Raw genomic sequence first — 23,002 nt, 5'->3', positions numbered from 1 at the left:
TTACTCGGCCAACTACATTCATGAAGTGCCCGAATTCCTCCGTGAATATGTAATTGACATTGTGAATGTTTACGATGATGGGAATTGTTGATATAGATGTATTGCTTCCTTGATGGGTAAGGGGGAAAATAACTGGCGTGAAGTTTCGGCAAGCAATGATAAATGAGCTTACATCACGCAATGCCGTCTACCTTGATTTGTATACCACCAACAAACATTACTATCAGGTACGACAAGCCGTGCATCTTGCTCCAAACGAGTTTGCAACAGAGGACAAGTGGTTAAGCATGCCTGATATGGGGCACATTATTGCTATGATGTACCAGATTGTGTTCGTGACCTTGTCGATGAAGGGGTGCTCCACCTACCTTCCTCTCACCGGTCCAGTGCCACATCCGTCAGAGCACACGATTATGTGTTTGCTCCTTGTCAACAACAACCACTAGGTGAAGGTACTGCTCATTATTACATTTAGTATGAATTTACATTACAGAAGATTATAAGGTACTTAACAATATAAATCATCATTTTTTATGCGCATATGTCAAGTGACTTTCCTTTACCGTTGGTTAATCCAGAATGGCGCTATCATTGTACAGTTGAAGCTCGTGGTTGGGAGAGACCATACCTGGATCGCATAGCCAGATTCGTGGAAAACATACCAAAGAGCGATGAAATCGTAGATCTCGTCGATGACTAGCTTGTTGATGTTGTAATAGTTCAAGTGTAACATTGTAATATTAGTATAATGTAACATGTGACTATGGTTATCATTGTCATTAACTGTTTGGGTTTATGTTTATGTTTGAGGATGTCTTACTGTTTCTGTTTATGTTAATATCTGCCAAGTTTCTGTTAAAATTCGCACATTGTATGTGCGACAATCATGCACTCTCAGCATGCGTTATGACCACTTTTATAAAGTGCGAGGACACTGGCACATCAGTTTTGGTACAAATTAATCGCACCATGTACATTCTTCAACACCGAACATTCATGGTGCATCTACATCGCTCTTGGACATGTGCGACAAACTCTCTCTCCTAGAGTGCGTTCGAAAGGAGTATTTTCGAGTTTCTAGTATTTTCTTTAGTCTGAACTAGTATTTTCTTTAGTCTGAATAGATGGGGGGGTCTGAATAACAACTTCCTATAGCTAAACTTTACTGCATATGTTATTTCGCACTCTTGAGTGTGAAATTAAATTGTGTTTCAACATTATTGTATTTCACATTCTTGTAAAATTATAATTTAAAAAATAAAATATTTAAAATTGAAAATAAAATATTTAAAATTGAAACAAAATTGTATTTCACATTCTCCCCTCCTCTCTCCTACTCTCCCATTGCTCGATCTGCGATCACGGTTCCATGGATCGGGTGCTGAAAGCAGCAAGATCATCCGGTTCTCTGAACCTCTCCAATCGTTCCCTCAGGTACCGCCAAACTCTCCACCGTTCCTCCTTTCAATTCAATCTTCTCTTTCATTGACGCATCGTTGCTTCCACTTGCAGAGAAGTTCCCGATGAAGTTTACCGCAATCTGGAAGGGCTCGGTAGTGACGATAAGTGGTGGGAGGTACTGTACCTGTTACTCTCTTTTCCCTTTTCTTCTGGTTCGATTAGGATCATGAAGATGATAGATAACAATGCTATTGCTATCTGAACAAAACTTCGAAATGAAATGTGAAGTTGTCATTTGTGTTATGTGGTTTTGCAGGCTGCGGAGCTTCAGAAGCTTGTTTTAGCTCACAATTGCATTGAATCATTGAAGGAAGATATAAAAAATTTACCTTTTCTTGTTGTGTTGAATCTTAGCCACAACAGCCTTTCCCAGCTTCCAGCTGCAATTGGAGAGTGAGTGTTTTTTTCTTGTTTCTCCCTATTTTTAAGAAAGTTTGAATTTCACTTGAATTAATTGTCTGAAATTTTAGTTTCAGAATTCTTTGCTGAATTTTCACTGTTGTTTCTAATTCACAGGCTACCTCAGTTGAAAATGTTGGATGTCTCGTTCAATTCGATTGTTAGAATTCCGGACGAAATTGGATCAGCTGCGTCTCTTGTGAAGTATGCTTTATTCCTTGTTCATTTTCCATAGGCCAATATAGAAAACTTGCAGTTCTCCTGTAATATGTACTTGCACTGTAACAATGGTGCCTGGCTTGTATAGTTACTTTTCATTTTATGAATTTTTAAAAATATAAAATGAAAGAAATTTATCAATTAAAGGTGGTACCAGGAAAGAGTGAGTACTTGAGGAGTACTAAAACTTTTGTCACTAACATGAGAATGTTAGGATTAGGGTAGAAAGAGGGAAGAACAGAGAGAGAATCAGAGAGAATTAGAGAGAATAGGAAGAGAAGTTTATTCATCTGCAATCATGAGTATTACAATAGCTTTTCTCAGCTTATATACACTGCTGTTATTCAACACACTTAACCAACTAACAAACTCTTAACCGACTCTAACAAACTCAACAAACTATTAACAACTTCTTAACTGCCTAACCATTGTTTAACTGTAACATATCCCTCCCCACAACAACTTCCTTGACCTCAAGGAAGAACTGACAAATCAACAGGAGTAATATCTACAGAAGTGTCAAACAGTGGATATTGCTTCTGCAGGTTATAGAGGACCTCCCATGTAGCTTCCTCCGGTAATTCACCATGCCAATGAACCAGAACCTCAGTGACTGCTCTGTGTTTCTTTTGCACCATTCTTCTCTTAAGAATTCTGAAAGGTGCCCTTGGTTGATCCATATTACCCCAGTCCTCGGGAAGAGGCTTATGCAACACCTGATATGGCCCAAAGAACCTAGGGGAAAGTTTCTCAGAAGCTCTATACTGAGTAGAAGCTTGTCTATATGGTTGCAGCTTCAGAAAAACCCAATCACCTTCCTGGAATTCCCTGTCAGTCCTATTCCTATCTGTCATTCTTTTCATCCTGGCCTGAGCCCTAACCAAATTGCCCTGCAATTTCTTGAGCATCTCCTCTCTAGCCAGGAAACTTCTGTCAATGGCCTCCACATTAGTGCTTTGGGGAAAGTAAGGCAAATGTAAAGAAGGAGGCTGACCATACACCACTTCAAAAGGAGTTGCTTGGATAGCAGTGTGATAACTTGTGTTATACCACCATTCAGCCAAAGGTAACCAATTAACCCATTCCTTTGGCCTCTGCCAGGTCATGGACCTAAGGTAGTGCTTCAGAAAAATATCAGCAAGTTTTGGAGCTGTATAAGGGTGAGATAAAGGAATAAAATGAGCATATTTACTCAGCCTATCCACGATGACCCAAATAGTCTCCTTTCCATGGGATAATGGCAGTTTGTCAATGAAGTCCATGGCAATATTTTGCCATATGCCACCTGGAATAGGCAAGGGCTGTAACAAGCCAGGTTTAGCCACAGTTTCATACTTGCATCTCAAGCAAGTCTCACATTTTTGGATAAAGAGAGACACATCTTTGCTCAACCCTTTCCAATGGAAAAGAGACTTGATTCTGTGGGTAGAAGCTTTAATACCAGAATGCCCTCCTTGATGTGAAGAATGTAACCACTGTAAAATTAGCTCCCTCACATGGAGATCTGCGGGGACAACCAATCTATGCTTCCTGAATAACAAATCATCCACCACCTTGTAATGAGGATGAGAAAGAGGATCAGCTAAGACTTGACCCTTGAGTTGCTGAAGTGTTGCATCAGAAGCATAAGCCTTAAGGATGCAGTCCCACAATTCAGTAGAAATAGAAGAAACTGAAAGTTGCAGCAATTCACCATGAGTGGCTCTGGACAATGCATCAGCCACCACATTCTCTTTTCCCTTTTTGTACTGAATGACATAGGAGAGACCCATAAGCTTGGTAACCCATCTATATTGTGCTGGAGTGGACAGCCTCTGCTCTAATAAGAACTTTAAGCTTTGCTGGTCAGTGAGTATAGTGAAGGGCTGAATTGACAAGTATTGGTGCCATTTGGTAACAGCATGCACCAATGCTAACAACTCCCTATCATAAACTGAAAGGAGTCTATTCCGAGGGGAGAGAACCTTGCTGATAAATGCAACAGGGTGTGCATTCTGAAGTAATACAGCCCCTATGCCTGTGCTAGAAGCATCTGTTTCAACCATAAATGGTTTGGACAGATCAGGAATAGTCAAAACAGGAGCTTCAGTCATAGCATGTTTCAGCTGGAGAAATGCCTTATGAGCAGCCTCAGTCCATAAGAAACTATCCTTTTTAAGTAGGTCAGTAAGGGGAGATGCCAGAATACTGTAACCCTTGACAAACCTCCTGTAGTAGCCAGTGAGGCCAAGAAATCCCCTTAACTGCTTCACTGTGGAAGGTTCAGGCCAATCCTGAACTGCTTGTACCTTGGCTGGATCAGTTGAAACACCATTGGCAGTAATAAAATGTCCCAAATACTCAATTCTGGGAGTGAAGAAAACACATTTGCTTTTCTTAACAAAGAAAGAATGAGCTCTCAAAATAGTGAAGACCTCCCTAAGATGTTGAATATGTTCTTCCACAGATGAGCTATAGACAAGAATATCATCAAAGAAAATCAATACACTTTTCCTGAGTTGAGCAGAAAAGATGGAATTCATGGCACCTTGAAAGGTTGAAGGGGCATTGGTTAAGCCAAAAGGCATAACCACATATTCAAATTGCCCTGAATGAGTTTGGAAAGCTGTCTTTTCAACATCTTCTGGCCTCATTCTTAGTTGGTGATACCCAGCTCTCAGGTCCAGTTTAGAAAAAACTGTTGCACCTCCTAACTCATCAAGTAAATCCTCCACCAATGGAATTGGAAATTTAGCTTTAATGGTCATCTCATTCAACCTTCTATAATCCACGCACATTCTCCAACTCCCATCTTTTTTCTTAACCAAAACAACTGGAGAAGCAAAAGGAGATGAGCTAGGTTGAATTACCCCTGAATCTAATAATTCCTTCACCATATTGTCTATCACATCTTTTTGGGCTGGTGGATATCGATAAGGTCTAAGAGAGACAGGGTTAGACCCTTCTTTCAAGATGATCTTATGGTCATGAATTCCCCTAAAGGGAGGCAAAGTTTTAGGTTCTGCAAACACATCTTGAAATTCTTGCAACAACAAAGTTTGTTGTTGTGTTACATCACCCTGAGAACTCTCAGCAGCAGTGAGATTACAACAGACTAAGCCCTCACAACAAGGAACCAAATGCAACATACAACAGAGTTTATCCTCTATCATCATATGATTCAATTTAGCAGTAGAAACTACCCTAGGAATCTTTTCCTCAAAAGCATGCAATTTTACTGGAATATCTCCCATTGTAAATTCCATAACCAAGTTAGCAAAATCCCAAGATATTTTACCCCACTGTTTCAGCCATTGCATACCCAGAATTAAATCACAACTAGTAAGAGGTATAGCAATAGTATTGGCAGAAAAATTATAACCTTGCATCTTCCAGTGGACATCCTCACACCATCCTGCACCTTGTATCAATCCACCATCTGCTACTGTGAGTTGGATAGGTTGTAGAGGCTTCAATTGTACTATGCCTGCTTGGCACAATTTCTGGTTAATGAAATTGTGTGTACTGCCAGTATCCATAAGCACAAAAATCCTCCTTTTTCCAATCCACCCTGTCATCCTCATCATAGGTTCTTCTGAAGAATCACCATGTAAAGCATTGAGAGAAACAGTAGGAACACTTGGTGCAACTTCACTGTCCTCTTGTACCACTTCTTGTTCCTCATTGGCTGGCTCCATATGATCCACCTCCATCAAAAACACTTGTAATTTCTTTCTTTGGGAGCACTCATGGCCAGGAGAATACTTCTCATGGCAAAAGAAGCAGAGATTCTGGGCTCGATGCTCATCCATCTCCTTTGGAGTAAGCTTCCTCTGGAAAGTGTAATTTGGTTTTCCCAAAATACTCTTCTGCGAATTGTCAGGTTGAGTTCGTTTGTCAGGTTGGAACACCTTCTTCTCAGCAAGAACACTTGGATTTTTCTTCTCTGACCAACTTCCATAGCTTCTGGAAGCAGGACCCATTCTTTTCTGCAACAGTTCAAAACTCTTCTCCTGTAGCTTCGCCATTCTCGTGGCCTCCAACAATGTTCGAGGAACGAACATCTTGACGCCATTGCTGAGTTCTGCATTGAGACCTCCAAGATAGCACTGCAATTTCTGATTTTCTGTTAATTCTGTGCGTCCTATCAGATTGTCGAAAGCTTCTTGATAATCATCCAAACTTCCTGTCTGTGCCAAACGCTTGAGTTCTTCCATGGGAGAATCAAATTCCAAGCCGAATCGGATCTTGATTGCAGCAGCAAAATCCGCCCAAGCCAGCCTTCCCACTGAGCTCTGTTCCAAGCTCTGGAACCATCGAAATGAACTCTCATCGAGTGCGATGCTAGCAACCGCAACTCGATCATCTTCCGGCGTCGAATCCAACGCAAAGAAACGCTCACACTTCGCGAGCCAAGAATCAACGTCGTCGCGATTGAACTTTGGAAAATCCAAACGCGTCAACCGAGTAGCGACGCGGTGCTCGCCGTCGCCTCCACCACGAGTCCGTCGCGTCTGTGACAAATCTGTTACCTGCAACCCAATGCCTCTCATCACCTCCTGGAAGCCATTGATTTGCAGTTCAATGCGTTCTTGCAGTTCACGCATGTGCCTTGCAATGTTGGGTTCGATCGTCGCTGCGATCCTTTCCTCCGCCTCACGAATCGCACTCTGCCACCGTGTAGCGTCAGCCATGGCGCTCCGAGAATCGTAGGCTCTAGATACCAATGTTAGGATTAGGGTAGAAAGAGGGAAGAACAGAGAGAGAATCAGAGAGAATTAGAGAGAATAGGAAGAGAAGTTTATTCATCTGCAATCATGAGTATTACAATAGCTTTTCTCAGCTTATATACACTGCTGTTATTCAACACACTTAACCAACTAACAAACTCTTAACCGACTCTAACAAACTCAACAAACTATTAACAACTTCTTAACTGCCTAACCATTGTTTAACTGTAACAGAGAAAGAAAGTTGACATTTATTTGCACTCTATTTGTTTGCATCTTTTCCTTGCACAAATCACTCAGCTTTTGCTGTTACTCTTTTAGGTTTGATTTTTCAAACAATCAGCTCAAGGAACTTCCAAGCTCACTCGGAAGATGCTTAGAGTTGTCTGACTTAAAGGTAATGTAATGCCGTAATGGCCTTGTCTTGCTGAAATTTCTGGGTTTTGATGTTGGTTGTGTGGTTGGCTGAAGCTGCTTATCTGTCATTAAAGTGAATTGCTCAAATTATGCTTCAGACGGTTGCTAATTCAAATGTAGTCAAGTTTATCTTTTAGGCTTAATCCTCATATTAGTCCATGTCTTTGTGTCGCCGTCTGAACCAGGTCCCTGACCGGAAAAATTTGTGGATTAAATCCCTCTCTTTTAAAAACGTATGGAGCCAGTCCTCGCCGGAGCTCCGAGCTCTAGCGAGTGATGAAATGGCACGCTGACTGGGTTTATGAAGCTGACGTGGAATTAAAAAAATTAAAAATTAAAATTACACATCATAAAATTAAAAAAATTAATTTAATTAAAAACCTAAATTACCTCAAATTAATCAATTAAACTTATTAATTAAAAATTATTGATTTTAAAAAATCCTAAATCCTAAAACTAACCCAGAATCTGAAATCAACCCAAGTTAGGGTTCTATCCACTCACCTTTCTTCTTCTTCTCTTTACCTTTCTTCCCCAATTTCCCCCATCCTCTCTTCTTCTTCACCACCCTAACCCGACAAACCCCAATAGCCACCACCAACAAGAAATTCCCTTCATCTGCTTTCGTTTCCTGCACTGGACAAGGGCTTTCCCTCTCAGTCTTGGCTCTACCTTCCTTGCCTCTGCTCGCGAGCTCCTTCTAGCCATGACCTTGGCCGCGAACGCTCGACGAGGTAGACAGAGCTGATGTCGTAGGAAATGAGGAGGCGAGAGAATCGTAGTTAGGAGGGGACGATGCAGCGGCTGGGGGACTCCGACCGGATCTGGTGGATGGCGGGAGGTGATGTTGTTTTTCTTCTGGTGCGTTTGTTGGCTGTTTTGAATTTTCTGCACTGGTGCTGCTCTATTTGTCTGTTTCCTGATGTGCCATGTCTCTATTGTGGGATTTTGTCATTTGCTCTCCCTAGGTGTATAACAGATCTGGTTGTGAGGTGCATTTCGTTTTGGGTCTGCCTTAGTGCTGTTGTAGGGAACAGATCTGGGTTCTTTTCTTTTGTGTTCTGGGATTTTTCTTCTCATCTTCTTCATTTCCATCCATCTTAATCCTTTTTTTTTGAAATTAAAGATACATGGGAAGTATGATATGGCAATGCAATTGTATCGAAGGTAGAACTTGACAGTAAAGTAAATGAAATACTCCCATTCCAAATTAAGAGGCACTGTAATTTAGATAAACAAAACTGATAAATTGCAACTAATGTAATCAAAGCAATATATCTTAATCCTGGAATCACCGGTTGGTTAAAAAAATATGAATTGGAATTAGACATGAAGATGAAGATGAAAGATTCAGGTTTAGAAAACTTGAAGATCTTCATGAAGATGAAGATAATTGAAAAATAATAGATGATGAAGATGATTAAAAAAGGTTTTGTTCTGGGTTGATTGGAAATTTGGGGGGGAATTTCTGAATTGGGGCTAATTTTGGGGGATTTGTTTTTATTAATCAAATTAGGTTACTTGGTATTATTATTATTTTTAATTTAATTTAATTTAATTTTATGATGTGTAATTTTAATTTTAATTTTTAATTTTTTTTAATGCCACATCAGCTTCATTAACCCAATCAGCGTGCCATTTCATCACTCGCCAGAGCCCCAATCAGCGTGCCATTTCATCACTCGCCCGAGCTCCGGCGAGGACTGGCTCCATACGTTTTTAAAAGAGAGGGATTTAATCCACAAATTTTTCCGGTCAGGGACCTGGTTCAGACGGCGACACAAAGACAGGGACTAATATGAGGATTAAGCCTATCTTTTACTATGAATATAAATGGAACTTTGTTGCGGGGGCCTACTTTTGTGTCTCTGTTAATTTATAAAGTAGAAGCTGATCGGTAATAATGAATACTTTCATGTTTAGCATCCAAACTGCAATTCTAAGCAAGGAGACTTATATGCTCTTTTGGTACATAATGAAGGAAGCAGTTCCCCTTACAGTATCAAGTAACAAAAGTAGTATAACATATTTGTTGGTACTTGAAAAGGATAATTTTTATTCAGTAATGATTCTTCTGAGTTGTTTTTGTATAAAATGGCATTTATATAATACATGTAGAGTAATCCTTATAACTATCTTCCTATAATAGAACTACATTATAGGGTACTAAAAATGTACAAATAATAATTAAACTCTCAACATTCCTCCTCAAGCTAGGTAATAGATATCCATCTGATGGAATCAAGAACCGAGAAAGTGATTTTATTCAAGAAATAGAGTCCCAGAACTGGGAACCAGAGCTTCAAGGTACAAGAATGGAGAAAGGGAAACCCTAACTCCCCCTCTGGAATGTTCGAGAGTCCAGTCTCTCCTAGTTCCTACTGAATTCCTCCTCTCTAACTACCCTACCCCTCTTTATTTATACCCCTCACTAACTGTGATAACAGTAACAGAAACCGCTAACAACTAACTGCTTCTAATAACAGATTTCAAGGCAAAACTATATCCTTTCTCTTATTTCTCCTCTCATATACCTTCCTAATTGGAGGTCAATACTCATCGCCATCATTCCCAGCTCACCAATAAGTTCTTGAAACCACTCTATAGGAAATCCTTTAGTTAACACACATCTGCCAATTTATGTCTTGAACGGACATAAGTAATAGTAATCCAACCAAAATGTAGTTTTTCTTTCATAAAGTATCAATTTCTCTCTATTTGCTGTTGCACATCAGTTTTGTTGGAGTTTCTTCGTATTTAATTTTGAGGTCATTCAGTACTATCTTCTACCACGGTAAAATCCTTTTCCCACTGAGGCCGAGTATATGGATCACAAGACGCCATTGCGCTCAGTGTCTCACCAATTCCCTGGGCCATGGCTCAAAACAGGCAACTACATTTTTTTTCTTGCTCCTCCATCCAACTAAATTCCCATCTAAGAACAAATGGTAACTAGAGGTTGACCTACTATCAATTATGGATCTTGCATACTCAACATTCGTATAGATTTCAATAGATAGATTTGTTATTATCCCAAAAGCTTAAGCTTATATTTCTAACTCGTCTCCAAATGCGAGAGCCCATTTAGCTTAAAGCAGTGGACAATGAAGAGACCCACCTACCTTGTGTTGAAATTCAAATTTTTATAATGAGAGCAATGAGGATTGATTCCAGACCCTTAGTCATAGAGCATTTGACAGCATGTCATGAACCAACTATCCCAAAAGCTTAATCTGTTAGGTGAAGGAATATGAATGGGTTTTTTATGTTATATCTCTAACAGTCCTCACTCTCAAGTCATGCATGTATTGGTTGACAACACTACCTGCATATATGAGATAAGGCACAACAACGATGAAGGATGCCGCTCAACAGCCACAATGAAGGCGATCTAGGGTTAGGGTTTTTGTTGAGGAAGCAAAGTTTCTCTGATCGAGAGCTTTGATACCAACATGAAAAGAATAATTTTTATTCAATAATGATTCTGCATTGCACATAAGATATATGTAGACTAGTCATTATTGCTACTTTCCCATAATAGATTTATAACTCCATTTTAGGCTACTAATCTGTCATAATACAGGAAATTAAAAAAGGAACTGTACAAATAATAATGCAAAATGACAATAGAAACTCAACATTGATTAATTTATTTCCTTGTTCCAAAAGATTTGTTTTATTCCTGTTACTCCCTGAGAGCCTTCTTTCTTGTTACTTTGACATGTGCATGAGGCATTTCTCTATATGATACTCTATTTGCAGGGATCAAACAATTCTATTGCATTCTTGCCAGAAGATTTAGCAAATTGTTCCAAATTGTCTAAGCTAGATATGGAGGTAGTAACTAATTAAAAACCTAATGGCCATTAACTAGTATATTTTTATCCAGTACTCTTATTATACATCTTTTTGTCCTTGCCAGGGAAACAAGCTAACAATGATATCTGAAAATCTCATTTCGTCATGGACAATGCTTACTGAATTGAATGCATGTGAGGGCCTTTGTTCTCTAAATACTCACAGAGTATCAATTATTTCATTCCTGTGTAAATCCTTTAATTTGGTAATCTTGTTTCAATTTTTGCCACTGCTGCAGCAAAAAATTTGCTGAATGGCTTACCAGTCAGCATTGGAGGCCTTTCACGTTTAATTCGTCTGGACCTCCATCAAAACAGTGAGTTCTTTGAACAAAGGGTTCACTATTTTTTTGTTTCTCTCCTTTTACATCTTGATATAGAATTTTCTGTGTATCTGTACAGAAATCTCATCAATCCCTTCATCAATAATCGGCTGCCATTCACTCACGGAGTTTTATTTGGGGTCAAATTCTAACCTATTCTGATGCGAATCTTCATATTATTAGAAGTATACAATGTGTTTGGTTTTCTTCTACTTGAAGCTTCTATATTTCTGATGCATATTGTACTTTATTTAAAATGCTCAATTTAGGAGTAACAATATTTCGACAATACCAGTGGAGATAGGAGCCCTTTCTCGACTAGGGACATTAGATCTTCACTCTAACCAGGTAGCTAAAGAAAGAAATCATTTTTTTTCCGGCATTTACTTCTATTATGTCAGAAAAGAGCACTTGTAATGTAATCTTATTGACTTTGTGTATTTACAGCTGAAGGAATATCCAGTAGAGGCATGCAAATTGAGTCTTTTGGTCTTGGATCTTTCAAATAATTCATTGAGTGGGTTACCCCCTGAAATGGGTAAGTTCAGCATGTTTTGGTACTACGATAGTTCTAGCTTGCCTTGTTTCTGAAAGACAACAATGTTGCTAAGGAGAACAGTACGAGTTTCTAATGAAAATATAAAGGAATACAAATTCAGTATCTAATAGAATTTCCAAGAAACTGTAAGTTATAAAATTGTAACTCAACATTTGATAGAACCCCCACGTTTGGGCCTTCGGGGTCAAGTGCTCACACTGATCCAGTGATTGAAGTGCCTGAGGGAAGGCCCAAAATTTGGCAGGTTTACAGTAGAAGAAAGAGAGTGAGATCAGGAGGAGTTAGTTAGTGAGCTGTATCCTTGATTAAGGGGATTGAGGTATATTAGGAGAGAGAGGGGAATGTTGCATCATTCACGTTTTCTATTGAATAGTTTTAGGAGAGAATAACTCTTTGGAGGAGTCATAGACTCTGGATGTATTTCGTTCAGTGTTATCAAATCGCGATCACGGACCATCGCGGTGAGCCAAAAATCCGCTATTTGGCGGCGAATAGCGAAAATAACGGGAATAGCGCGCTATAGCGGGCAATAGCGCCGTCACGATTAGCCAAAAATCCGCTACGCTATAGCAGCATAGCGCCACTATAGCCGCTATTTGATAACACTGATTTCGTTCTTATGAATTGAATAAAATTCTGTTTCTGAAATTACCTAGTTCTATCATTAGTCCGACCTGCCACCGCCACCGCCGCGCGTTACAGACCTTGCGAACACTGTTCATCTATCACTGTTCACCCGTGGACAGTACTGTTCTTTCAGGTTCGTCCAGGAAGCTAGCCTTGTGTGTTGTTGTCCATGCCACCAAAGATGGCAGACAGAGTCGATGCGTTAGAGGCACGAATGTTGACGTTGGAAGAGTCGATGCGACAATCCCTGGTAGAGTTCCGACAATCTGTGATTCAGGAGTTTGCCAAATTGCTTTAGGGTCGTACACAGGAGAGACCAGAGGGGGTTTCCTCTGAGGACACCGCTTCTGAATTCAAGATGGCAGTGAAGAAGGTGGAGTTGCCACTATTTGAGGGCACAGATCCGGTTGGCCGGATAACTCGTGCTGAGACTTACTTTGAACTTTTGAAGTACAGGGAACATCGGAGGCAGTGAAGGTGCGTTTGGCCAAACTAAGCATGGAGGGAGCCACCATTCATTGGTTCAACCTCCTCCGCGAAACAGAGGATGATCTCACTTGGACCAGACTGAAGCGAGCTTTGATATCTCGTTACGATGGATGCCAGAGTGCCAATCCCTTCGAGGAGCTCAAAGATCTTACGCCAACAAGCAGCGTAGAGGATGACCTATCAGAATTTGAGTTTATATCGTCTCAGGTAGAGAGGCTACCAGAGGACCAGTACCTGGGGTATTTTATTGGGGGCCTCCGACCGGAACTACGCTTGCTTGTCCGTACCTTTAACCCCACCAACCGTTTGCAGGCCATGTGAATTGCGCGTGATGTTGAAACTGAGATGGAAGGCGCACTAACACCACGCATCGGAGGATCGAAAGTGTGGAAGGGAAGTACAGATTGGAACGGTGGATTGTTTGAGAAATGTGGGTTCGACTCAGGATCCGAGTCTGGCCATGATCCAAACTTAAAGTAAAGGGCCTTATGGTTCTGGCCCAAATGCTGCAACCCAGACCAAGGGCGGAGCATCCCAATTCCAAACCACAGGCCAACCACACAAGCAGCAACGACGGCAGACGCATGCAAAGCGACGACCGTCACCAAGGTGACCGGAATCGTGGTGTTAAACACTTTCCTTACTCTGAATTGATGAGTCGGAAAGCACGTGCGTTGTGCTTCAGGTGTGGCGAACGCTACCATCCCCTTCATCAGTGTGCTGAAAAACAACTCAGGTTGGTAATATTAGGAAACGATGAGACAGTGAATGAGGTCGGAGAAGTTATTGCCATGCTCAGGTTGGTAACTGGAATTGCAGGGTCAGACTTCAGGGAAAATATATGGGGAGAAGGAATCAGCAAGCTCAGGTCATACAGCTTCTCTGCACAGCTTTGTCAAAGACAGTGTTGGAGAGTTAGACTCAGTGCAGAACTATACTATTCATGGGTTCTGAAGGCTGTCTTTGGGATATCCTCTTCCTTCATCATAATCTGGTTTTAAGTCCAATTTGAAAAATACCTTTGCATTGCCCAGTTCATCAAGCAGTTCTTCAATCACTGGAATAGGGAATTTGTCAGGTACAGTGAGCTTATTTAAGGCCCTGTAATCAATGCAGAATCTCCACCCCCCATCCTTCTTCTTCACTAGGATTACTGGACTGCTATAGGGACTAATACTGGGTCTGATTATGACAGCTTGAAGCATCTCCTGGACCAGTTTTTCTAGCTCATTTTTTTGGTAGTAAGGGTACCTGTAGGGTCTGCAATCAGGTACTGAAGCTCCTTCCTTGAGAGTGATAGCATGGTCCTGGCCCCTCCTAGGGGGTAGACCCTGGGGCACCTCAAAGATCTCTGGAAATTCAGTCAGCACAGTTCCTAGTTCTGAGCCCTCTTCTCCCTCAAGGTCTGATTCCAACACACTAATGGGACATGCCAGGTAGTATCCACTGCCCTTATCTTGCACAACTTTCCTCATGGTCTTCCAGGAAGCTTGTGCTTTGCACAATGCTGGGTCTCCTTTGAGTGTCCTCCATTGTTCCCCCTCTGCCCACCTAAGAGCCAAATTCCTGAAATTGGCTTGGATATCTCCTAGATTGGCTAGCCAGTCCATTCCCAAGACCAAATCAGTGCCTCCCAACTCCATGATGAGGAAATTCTGTGTCAGTTCAAAGCCTTGTAGCTGTATGTTTAGATTTCTGCACACTCCTCTGTTTTCTTCTAAGTTTCCATTTCCTACTTCAATCACATATGGAGGTGTGTCCTGTACAGCCAATTGCAAATTCTCTACCAGATTCTTATTGATGAAGTTATTGGTTGCTCCACAGTCAGCAAGAATCAGAACCTTGTGTTGTGCCCATGCAGCTCTCCCCAAACTTTGAAAGATTGGTTGGTGGTGGTCAATCCTTCTCTGTTGTGCAAGGAAAGTCTCAAGGTTTTATTCTCCAGCATCAGGGTTTCCTCCTCATTTTCACACTCCAGATAAGGAGGTTCCTCCTCTTCATCTTCCTCTTCACCCTCCATCAACACTATGGCATAATTTTTCATCCTACAAACATGCTCCCTGTTCCATTTTTCCCCACATTTGAAACAAAGACCTTTCGTACTGCGATCTTGCAATTCAGCCTGAGTGAGCTGTTTCCCTCCATTGTTCTTGGAAGCATTTCGAGACCCTTGTTCTGTAGGAAGGACTGTTGCCTTTCCTCTTTGTCCATCAGTTGTTGGACTAGGCCTCACAAAGGACTGAGAGCTCGAGTGTGCCCTTTGTCCTTGAACCCTCGCTTGTCATCGTCCCAACTCCTACCTCTCCTGATTGCAGCATTTTTTTCTCTAGTAGCAGGGGGAAATAACTTCAACTCTGTCTTCACCTCTTCCTTTAACCCATTCAGGAAGATCCTAGGAAGGATGGCTCTATCAGTTCTTCTGAGCGGCGCAGCCACGAGTTCAAACTGCTCTCTATATGCCATCACACTGTGGGTTTGCTTGACACTCAGCAGGGGTCCATACGGGTTGTGAACCAACCCGGGTTGGAACCTTCTTACCACAGCTTCTTTGAAAGTTTCCTAGGTCTTCTCGGTGGTTTGCTCGTTCCACCACGGGTACCAGTTCAAAGCTCTGTCTTCCAGAGCCACAACGATAATCTCGAGCTTGTCGTCTTCCTCCACCCCGTTGAGGCTGAAATAGCGCTCAACCTTCACCATCCACCCGTACGCTTCATCGCCGTTAAACACCGGGATCTCCACCTTCCTGCCGTGCATGGCACGTCGGAGCGCTCCCGAGCTGTCATCGCGGTGGTCGGAATCGCTGGAGCTGGTAGTTCGCGACGGGGTTCGTCGCACGGTGTGCATCGATCGGTGTCACCCCGGACTGCGACGTCGATCTCGAGTCTCCAGCAGCCGTTGGATCTCTTCCAATCGGGTCGTGTTGGTTGCATTCTCAGCTTGCATCAGTTGGTTTTGAGCTTGCAGTATTTGTGGCTGCTACTGCTAGTATTTGTGTCTTGGCATCACTTATTCTTCACAACGTAAATAATTCTCTTCACTGGCATGGTTGAATCTCTTCTTAAGAGAAATTTGTTGTCTGGGATTCACACAGTTGCCAATAGAGTTGTTCATTCTGCATCCTGACCAAATTTATTGTCTGTTGTCTTAGGGTAATCTCTGCTGCAATATCATCTAGTCAATGGCTACAGGCTACCATTACCTAAGAATCTGGCACTAAGTCCAGTTTATGTATTGGTTATGCCTGGACATTTTGTCAATGGGCCATGTCACATCGTAACTTCCTTATAGTATGTTGGAAATAATTTACATGAATGAAGAATAAATACCCTACTATTTTATCTTGTTTAGGCAAGATGACTAGCTTGAGGAAACTTCTGCTTAGTGGAAATCCTTTACGAACTCTTCGAAGGTACAGCGAATGATTTGGTCGTTTCTGCAAGAAATATTCATATTTATATAAGTGATTTTGACTACTACTGCTTTTTCTCCCCAGCTCATTAGTCTCTGGAAACACACCAGCGTTGCTGAAATATCTCCGCAGTAGGCTTTCTGAAGGTGAATATATGTTACAATGTTAAATGCAATAGCATTATGCATATTACTTATGCTTGAACCAGCTACTTATTTTAGATATAATATTTTGAAATTCTTCTTCAGATTCTGAAGATAAGACCATAACCAAAGAGGAAATGATTGCAATGGCTACCCGATTGTCTATCACTTCAAAGGTATGACATCCCTTGAAATGGAAATATTCGTTCTGTAGATTGCATAGATTTATTTTTATCACTAACTGTTTATAGTCTGTTTCAGTCTGTCAGTATCCCTATGTGCATTGGTTGCTTCAATGAGATTAGAAAGCCACTTTGTATAACTGCATAATACTAGTGTCAATAGTTGCTTGAATACATACAATATTTCAGTAGAACTCATGGTGTATCCGTGTATGTATTCTTCTGGTAGTCACTTGATCATACTTAATATTCTGGTATAACTTTAACTATCAAAGTCAGGCACTTCACATAATGCTTATAATAGACAAAAAACCAAAATAGTTTTTTCCTTTCTTTTATTTCTTTTGGTTAGGGAATTTGGTAGGAATGTTGGCGGTGTAAGAATACTTTAGGGATAAGAATAACAAAATCTATGTTTTCTTATCCATCAATCAAAATTCAAAGCATTAACATCCGGGATGACTACAGTGAGTATGACAATGTGTTAATTAACGATATTATCTTGTTCTGAATTGCAGTCATATACTGGACTTACAAATGAACCCATATGCTTTTGATAACTTGAGTTTTAGATTCATTAAGCCATTGTAGACACTTCTATTCTGTACAGTATTTTTCCTTCCTCTTCAATATATTTAGCCTGAAATTAATTTCCTTGCTAATTACCATTCTGTTTTTGATTGTGTTCAGGAACTTTCAATGGAAGGGCTGGGGTTGAGTTCCATTCCATCAGAAGTATGGGAATCAGGGGAGGTCATTAAACTTGATCTTTCCAGAAACTCTATCCAGGAGTTGCCAGTTGAACTTTCTTCTTGCGTTTCCCTTCAGGTTGAACCTTATCTTCTGGTCTTATTTCCTATAAAGATGTCATCACAAGTTAGCGCGATTATCTGCTGGTGGCTAGTTCTGATGGACTCTGTCATCATTTTAATGAGTTCCTTACCAAAAAGAATCTGAGTCAGCCTGTTGGTTGAATGGAAATGATATAAGTGATTGGGTCATTTAAATTTTTGAAGATATAATTACTGCAATAAAGCTGAAAAATATAAGCTGTGTTTGTAAAATCTGAGGACTCTGTAGATTGATTTTGAAATGCAACTTTGTTGTTTAAATTAATAATGGTTTATACTGTTTGTGACAACTAGTTGTGTGATTTGTGGCATATTTTTTTGGTAACTAATTTTACTTTCCTCACACTGGAAGAGCCCAATTGCATTGTTTGGCTATATGTATTAATTTGAATTGATTGCAAGCTTTTTCAACTATTTTCTCTTTTTGGTTTTATTTTCTTAGCTATTCACTATAGTATTTTTTGTCTACACATTTTTCTTTTTAAGTTCTTATTGTGCAAGTTTCTGTGCTTACACTGATATTTTTGGACAAAATTTTTGGTAATGACCCTTAAAATTCTCATTAAATCTAGAGAGGAAGATGTGTTTTATTCATTTTATTCAGATTTTCTCTTAATGTAGTATTTCTGTATGGTTAACCCTTTTCTTTCTGTTAAGTATGATTATTTCATGAAGATTCATGCTTAAAGCCATTTACTGATGTATTATTAATGAATAATGATCTCTAGCTGTAAATTATAATAATATATTGATTGATTGAGGTTTAAGGCAGGGAAAGAGTACTTAGATTTACTTGTCATGGGTTGAGCTGCTGCTGATCTTAAACTCTTCTAATAATTCGTTTGCGTGTTTGTGCTTTCCAGACATTGATATTATCTAAGAATCAAATTAAAGACTGGCCAGGTTCAATTCTTACATCACTCACGAGCCTTTCATGTTTGAAACTGGACAACAATCCCCTCAGACAGGTAAGTAATGATGTGGAAGCTTCTTCAGTTCTTTTTCTTGTAAATGAGTAATGGTATCAACATGTATTCAGGTCCCAGGACATTATTTTTTAAATAGGTATATGCTTTCTCCAATTGTAAAATCAATATTAAGAACTCTTTTTCTCTCATTGATGGCCATTTCTGTTATGTCTTAATCTTCAGATAAACAGAAAACAGTGTATGTTTTAATTCCTTTATAGACGTATCTGTTAGAATATAATATAAAACCATTGATGTGGCCCTTACCTAACAGCTTAAGCTTTTGGGATAAGTGGTTGCTTGACATGGTATCAGAGCCTATCTCAGATCCATTTGCTGTGGAGACTCCCCATATTTGGGCCACTCGTTGATGTTCATTCCACGCTCCAGATGTCCAACCCTGGGCGTGAGGGGGTGTGTTAGAAGTCCCACATTGGCTAGATGATGAAACTGGTATTATTGATGGTAGAAAACGATTACAGAAGTAGAATCCCTAACCGAGAATCACTGAGACTCCAAGTCAGAGATCAATTGTACAAGTAATTTGGGGAATTGGGGAAGAACTCGAATCTAGGGTTTGCTATTGATTCCCAATGAATCAATTCCTGGTTCCACAACCAGTTCCAGTTCTAACTACCAAAGATCCTTCTTCCTCTCTAAGCTTTAGCTATTTATAGTCTATTCTAACATAACTAACTGCCAGCTGTATATTCTGACTTATTTACAATTAAGTCCCTGAGATACTCCTATTACACAGCTCTGGTCCTCTTCCTAACATACACATGTTTCAGAGATGGCTTAACTCGAGAGCTAACAATAGAGATGTGGCCAAACAAGTGCTTATAAAGGGTAGAGCAACCCTCAACTCTTGAGCAAGCTTTTGGGTTGAGTTAGGTCTCCCTTTTCAGTACTTCTTAAAACTGCATGAGGTTAGATTTTTTAAAATCGCCATGTGCTCTGCTCTGCTGTATGTAATGAAGTATTTCCAGAAATATTTTCTTCTCGCAGTAGATACCATAAATTATACCTGAGAGTAACATAGAATTTCTGTGTCAATATGCTTTTTTCTTTTCTATAAATCCAAATTAAAAGTTTGATATGACTGATCTTATCACTTGAACAATAGATACCTTCAGATGGTTTTGAAGCCGTGCCTAAGCTTCAGATCCTGGATCTAAGTGGTAATGCAGCTTCCTTACCAGATGGACCTGCATTTTCTTGTTTGCCATTCCTGCAAAAGCTTTACCTGAGGTTCGTTAGTGGAAAGCTATGGAATGTATGAGAAGACATCACCACACACACACACACACATATTTAACTTTCATATACCTTTATCTTCTTTGGAGCTGGTGGTTAACTTTCACTCAAATCTCAACATAACAGAAGAATGAGACTCAGTGAAGTCCCATCAGAGATATTGGGGTTGCATCAACTAGAGATTCTTGACTTGTGTCAGAATTCCCTTCAATCGATTCCTGTGGTAAAGTTCTATTTACTTTTGGGTAGAAAACATGAATTAGATTTGTTTTTATGCTTCATTTTGATTAAGGTACTGTGAGAAGTTATGACAATATTCTTAAACTTCATACTGGTTTGTTAATAACTCTAACTTAGGGTCCAGCTTGTTGTATGCATGCCCTTTGTTTCATATCTAATAAAAGTTTATATTGGCTTGATAGTAGTTTCTCAGTTATGGAGTTCCCTAGTTTTGCTCTCAATTTCTTAGATTTCTTTATGTTTAAATATGATGGATAATGTATTTTTATAGTTAATACTTCAATGTTTCATAAATTCGGAAAGCAAACTAACATGTGTCATTGATCTCTAAGGTCTCAATTATACACATGCATGCAGTCAAGAAAACTCAGCTCGTGATATATAAATTTGCTGATTCTCCCCCTTTGTTTAAACTTGCTTTCAGGGGCTAAAAGATCTCACTTCTCTCATGGAGCTGGATCTATCTGATAACAACATTTCAGCCCTTCCGCCTGAGCTGGTGAGAAGCAAAAACTATCTCCTCCCCCAAAAGAGGAGAGAGGGGGTGTTCATTTTGTTGACTTAATTTAATTTCTTCATCGCGAATTTGTGATTAGATCGTATTATCTCACCCAAACTTAGGTGGTGCTAAACTTCTCAATGTTGGGCATGCAAAAGTGTGAGGAATTAAAAAAGACAAGAAAAATAAATAGAAATATTTTGACCGAGGATCCATGCTGTCGTCATATTGGTCATCTTAGTTGCATCTGTGAAACTTATTGCTTGGTTTTGTAACTTCGTTTCATTACATTAATCTTGATATATTAATTTGATCAGGGTTTGCTGGAACCAAGCCTTCAGGTATTGAGACTTGATGGGAATCCAATCAGAAGGTAACTTAATTCTGCTATGAATTTCCTTATGCTTTCTCAAAATGGAGAACTTTTTCGATAATAATATGGATTCTACAGATTTCAGATGCGGAAAGATTAACCTAAAAGATCAGTTTCCGATGGTCAATATTTTGTACTCCTTGAAGTCCTTTGGATATGTTTCGTTATTGTTTTCATTTTCTATTTCTACTTTTATTTACAAAAGTAGTTATTTTTATTTTGTTTCTTGTTCTTTAATATCTACGTAAAAAATGTGAAAATAAAAATTCTTATTTTGCTGCTTTCTATACCAAAATTTTGAAAGCAAGAATCTAAATGAAATTAAGGTGGTAATTTTGTAAAACTAAAAAATGAAAACAAAATAATTTTTAAAACCAAACAGCCAAATTTTACTTCTGTAATGTGTCCTAAATTCCCAACAAAGCAGAAGCAATATATAAAGATGAGCTAGATCTTCACTTTAATTGCTAACATTGATTGATGAAATCTTAACAATTTGTCTGTTATTTTTTCAGCGTACGGAGGACTGTGTTGGATAAAGGAACAAAAGCTGTTCTGAAATATTTGAAGGACAGATTGCCAGAGGCCTGAACACCAGTTTAGTTCTTCGAAAGTATTATATTGGAAATGGAATATCTGTTTTCATGTGTGCTATTTCATGTAATTTATTTGTACTATTTGAATATTAAAAAAAAAACATTAAAACGTAGCTTGCTTGAGCTTGAATATAGTGAGTCTGGGATGAGAGGAACTCCTGCTATACTTTTTGTTTCAGATAAATGTCGTTGATTGGCTGTTTTCATTTATTTTATACAGGAAGAAATAAACATGGACATGTAATATTGTTGTAATGGGTGTAATGTGTATTTGAGATTTCCTTTAATACAAAAAAACCTTTTGGAGAGTCAGTCCCACAGGATGTGCATGTCTCCCGACTCGAATAAAATTACCTTATGTGGAAGACACTTTCCTACGCAAAAAACAAAATCTTATTCAAGTGGTTGGGAAGGCTTTCTGCGAATATTTCACATACAAATTCATTTATTATGCGCCTCAATGTATTTCGGGGAGAACAAGCTACCTCTGGGTTCAAGTGACATATCACCCCTAACCACAACTCATTTGTTGATTCTTCAACATCAGTTGGTTTGCGTTAAAATTTTAGGTTATTATAGTATTGCATAATTTCGGACGACACATGAAATAGTTGGAAGTCTTCAAATAATAACTTACACTATGTTTGGTAGAGAAGAGAGAGACAGAGAAGAGAGAGTAGAGAAGAGAGAAGTTGAGTAGAGAGAAATAGGTGAGAAATAGAGTAGATTTAAGAGGTTGTTTGGTATGATAGAGATAGAGGACAGAGAGATGAAAAATAATGAGGTGGAAGAGAGAGAAAAGATTAACTTTAGATTAAAATAATATTTTTTTGAAAAAAAGTAACAAAGTGGGGGTTAAAAACCGCCACTAAGTTGGCTAAAAGTTGAAAAAAAAAAATGCAGCCCCCGGTTACTTTTCAATTTCTCTCCAAATTGGAGAGACTCCAAAAAGGGGTGGGCCCCACCTCTACAACCCCCTCCTCCCTCCCTCCTCTCTCCCACCAAACAAGGTTACTTCCCCCATCTCTCTCCTATCTCTCTCTCTTGCATATCTCTCTCTTCTATCTCTCTCCTAACAAACAAAGCATTAAGGTTTCGTTTGGTAGAGTGGAGAGAGATAGAGAAGAGAGAGTAGAGAAGAGAGAAGTTGAGTAGAGAGAAATAGATGAGAAATAGAGTAGATTTATAAGCTGTTTGATATAATAAAAAAGAGGAGAGATAGAGAAGAGAGAATGAGGTGGAGGAAAGAGAAAATGTTACTTTTTATATTAAATAACAATTTTATTCAAGTAACACTTTTTTCTGGCGGTTTGTTGATTTTTGTGGGACCTCGTAACCGCCAGAAATGTTAAAATAAAGCCAAAAAAATCTGATTTGTAGCTCACGTGGTTACTGTTGAAAATCTCTTCGATTTGGGGAGAGCA

The 23,002-nt window shown here is 39.5% G+C and overlaps 1 protein-coding gene across 1 annotated transcript; it reads left to right on the top strand.

The window, feature by feature from the left end:
* The first annotated feature begins 1,306 nt into the window (after positions 1-1,306).
* On the top strand, positions 1,307-21,890 carry LOC130743176 (plant intracellular Ras-group-related LRR protein 6). The gene is made up of 21 exons (XM_057595310.1): positions 1,307-1,434; positions 1,513-1,576; positions 1,718-1,854; positions 1,978-2,064; positions 7,110-7,185; positions 10,968-11,042; positions 11,128-11,197; positions 11,302-11,379; positions 11,465-11,525; positions 11,655-11,733; positions 11,833-11,923; positions 16,409-16,469; positions 16,554-16,615; positions 16,718-16,788; positions 17,485-17,622; positions 18,509-18,613; positions 19,740-19,864; positions 19,997-20,093; positions 20,535-20,609; positions 20,927-20,982; positions 21,498-21,890. The coding sequence occupies exons 1-21, from the start codon at positions 1,370-1,372 to the stop codon at positions 21,571-21,573; spliced, it is 1,749 nt and encodes a 582-aa protein (XP_057451293.1). The 5' UTR covers positions 1,307-1,369; the 3' UTR covers positions 21,574-21,890.
* The last annotated feature ends 1,112 nt before the right edge of the window (positions 21,891-23,002 follow it).

Source organism: Lotus japonicus, chromosome 3 (genome assembly GCF_012489685.1).
Source record: "Lotus japonicus ecotype B-129 chromosome 3, LjGifu_v1.2".
Classification (NCBI taxonomy): Eukaryota; Viridiplantae; Streptophyta; class Magnoliopsida; order Fabales; family Fabaceae; genus Lotus; species Lotus japonicus.
Note: the sequence above shows the minus strand (reverse complement) of the source record. Positions and strands in the feature narration are given on the sequence as shown.

What these genes read in the sequence shown, in the direction of transcription:
- LOC130743176 (XM_057595310.1), top strand. Translation starts at nt 1,370, where the DNA reads ATGGATCGGGTGCTGAAAGCAGCAAGATCATCCGGTTCTCTGAACCTC. An exon ending in CTGCAAAAGCTTTACCTGAG is followed by an intron (nt 19,865 to 19,996) that starts GTTCGTTAGTGG and finishes TCAACATAACAG; the next exon opens with AAGAATGAGACTCAGTGAAG. An exon ending in GATGGGAATCCAATCAGAAG is followed by an intron (nt 20,983 to 21,497) that starts GTAACTTAATTC and finishes TTATTTTTTCAG; the next exon opens with CGTACGGAGGACTGTGTTGG.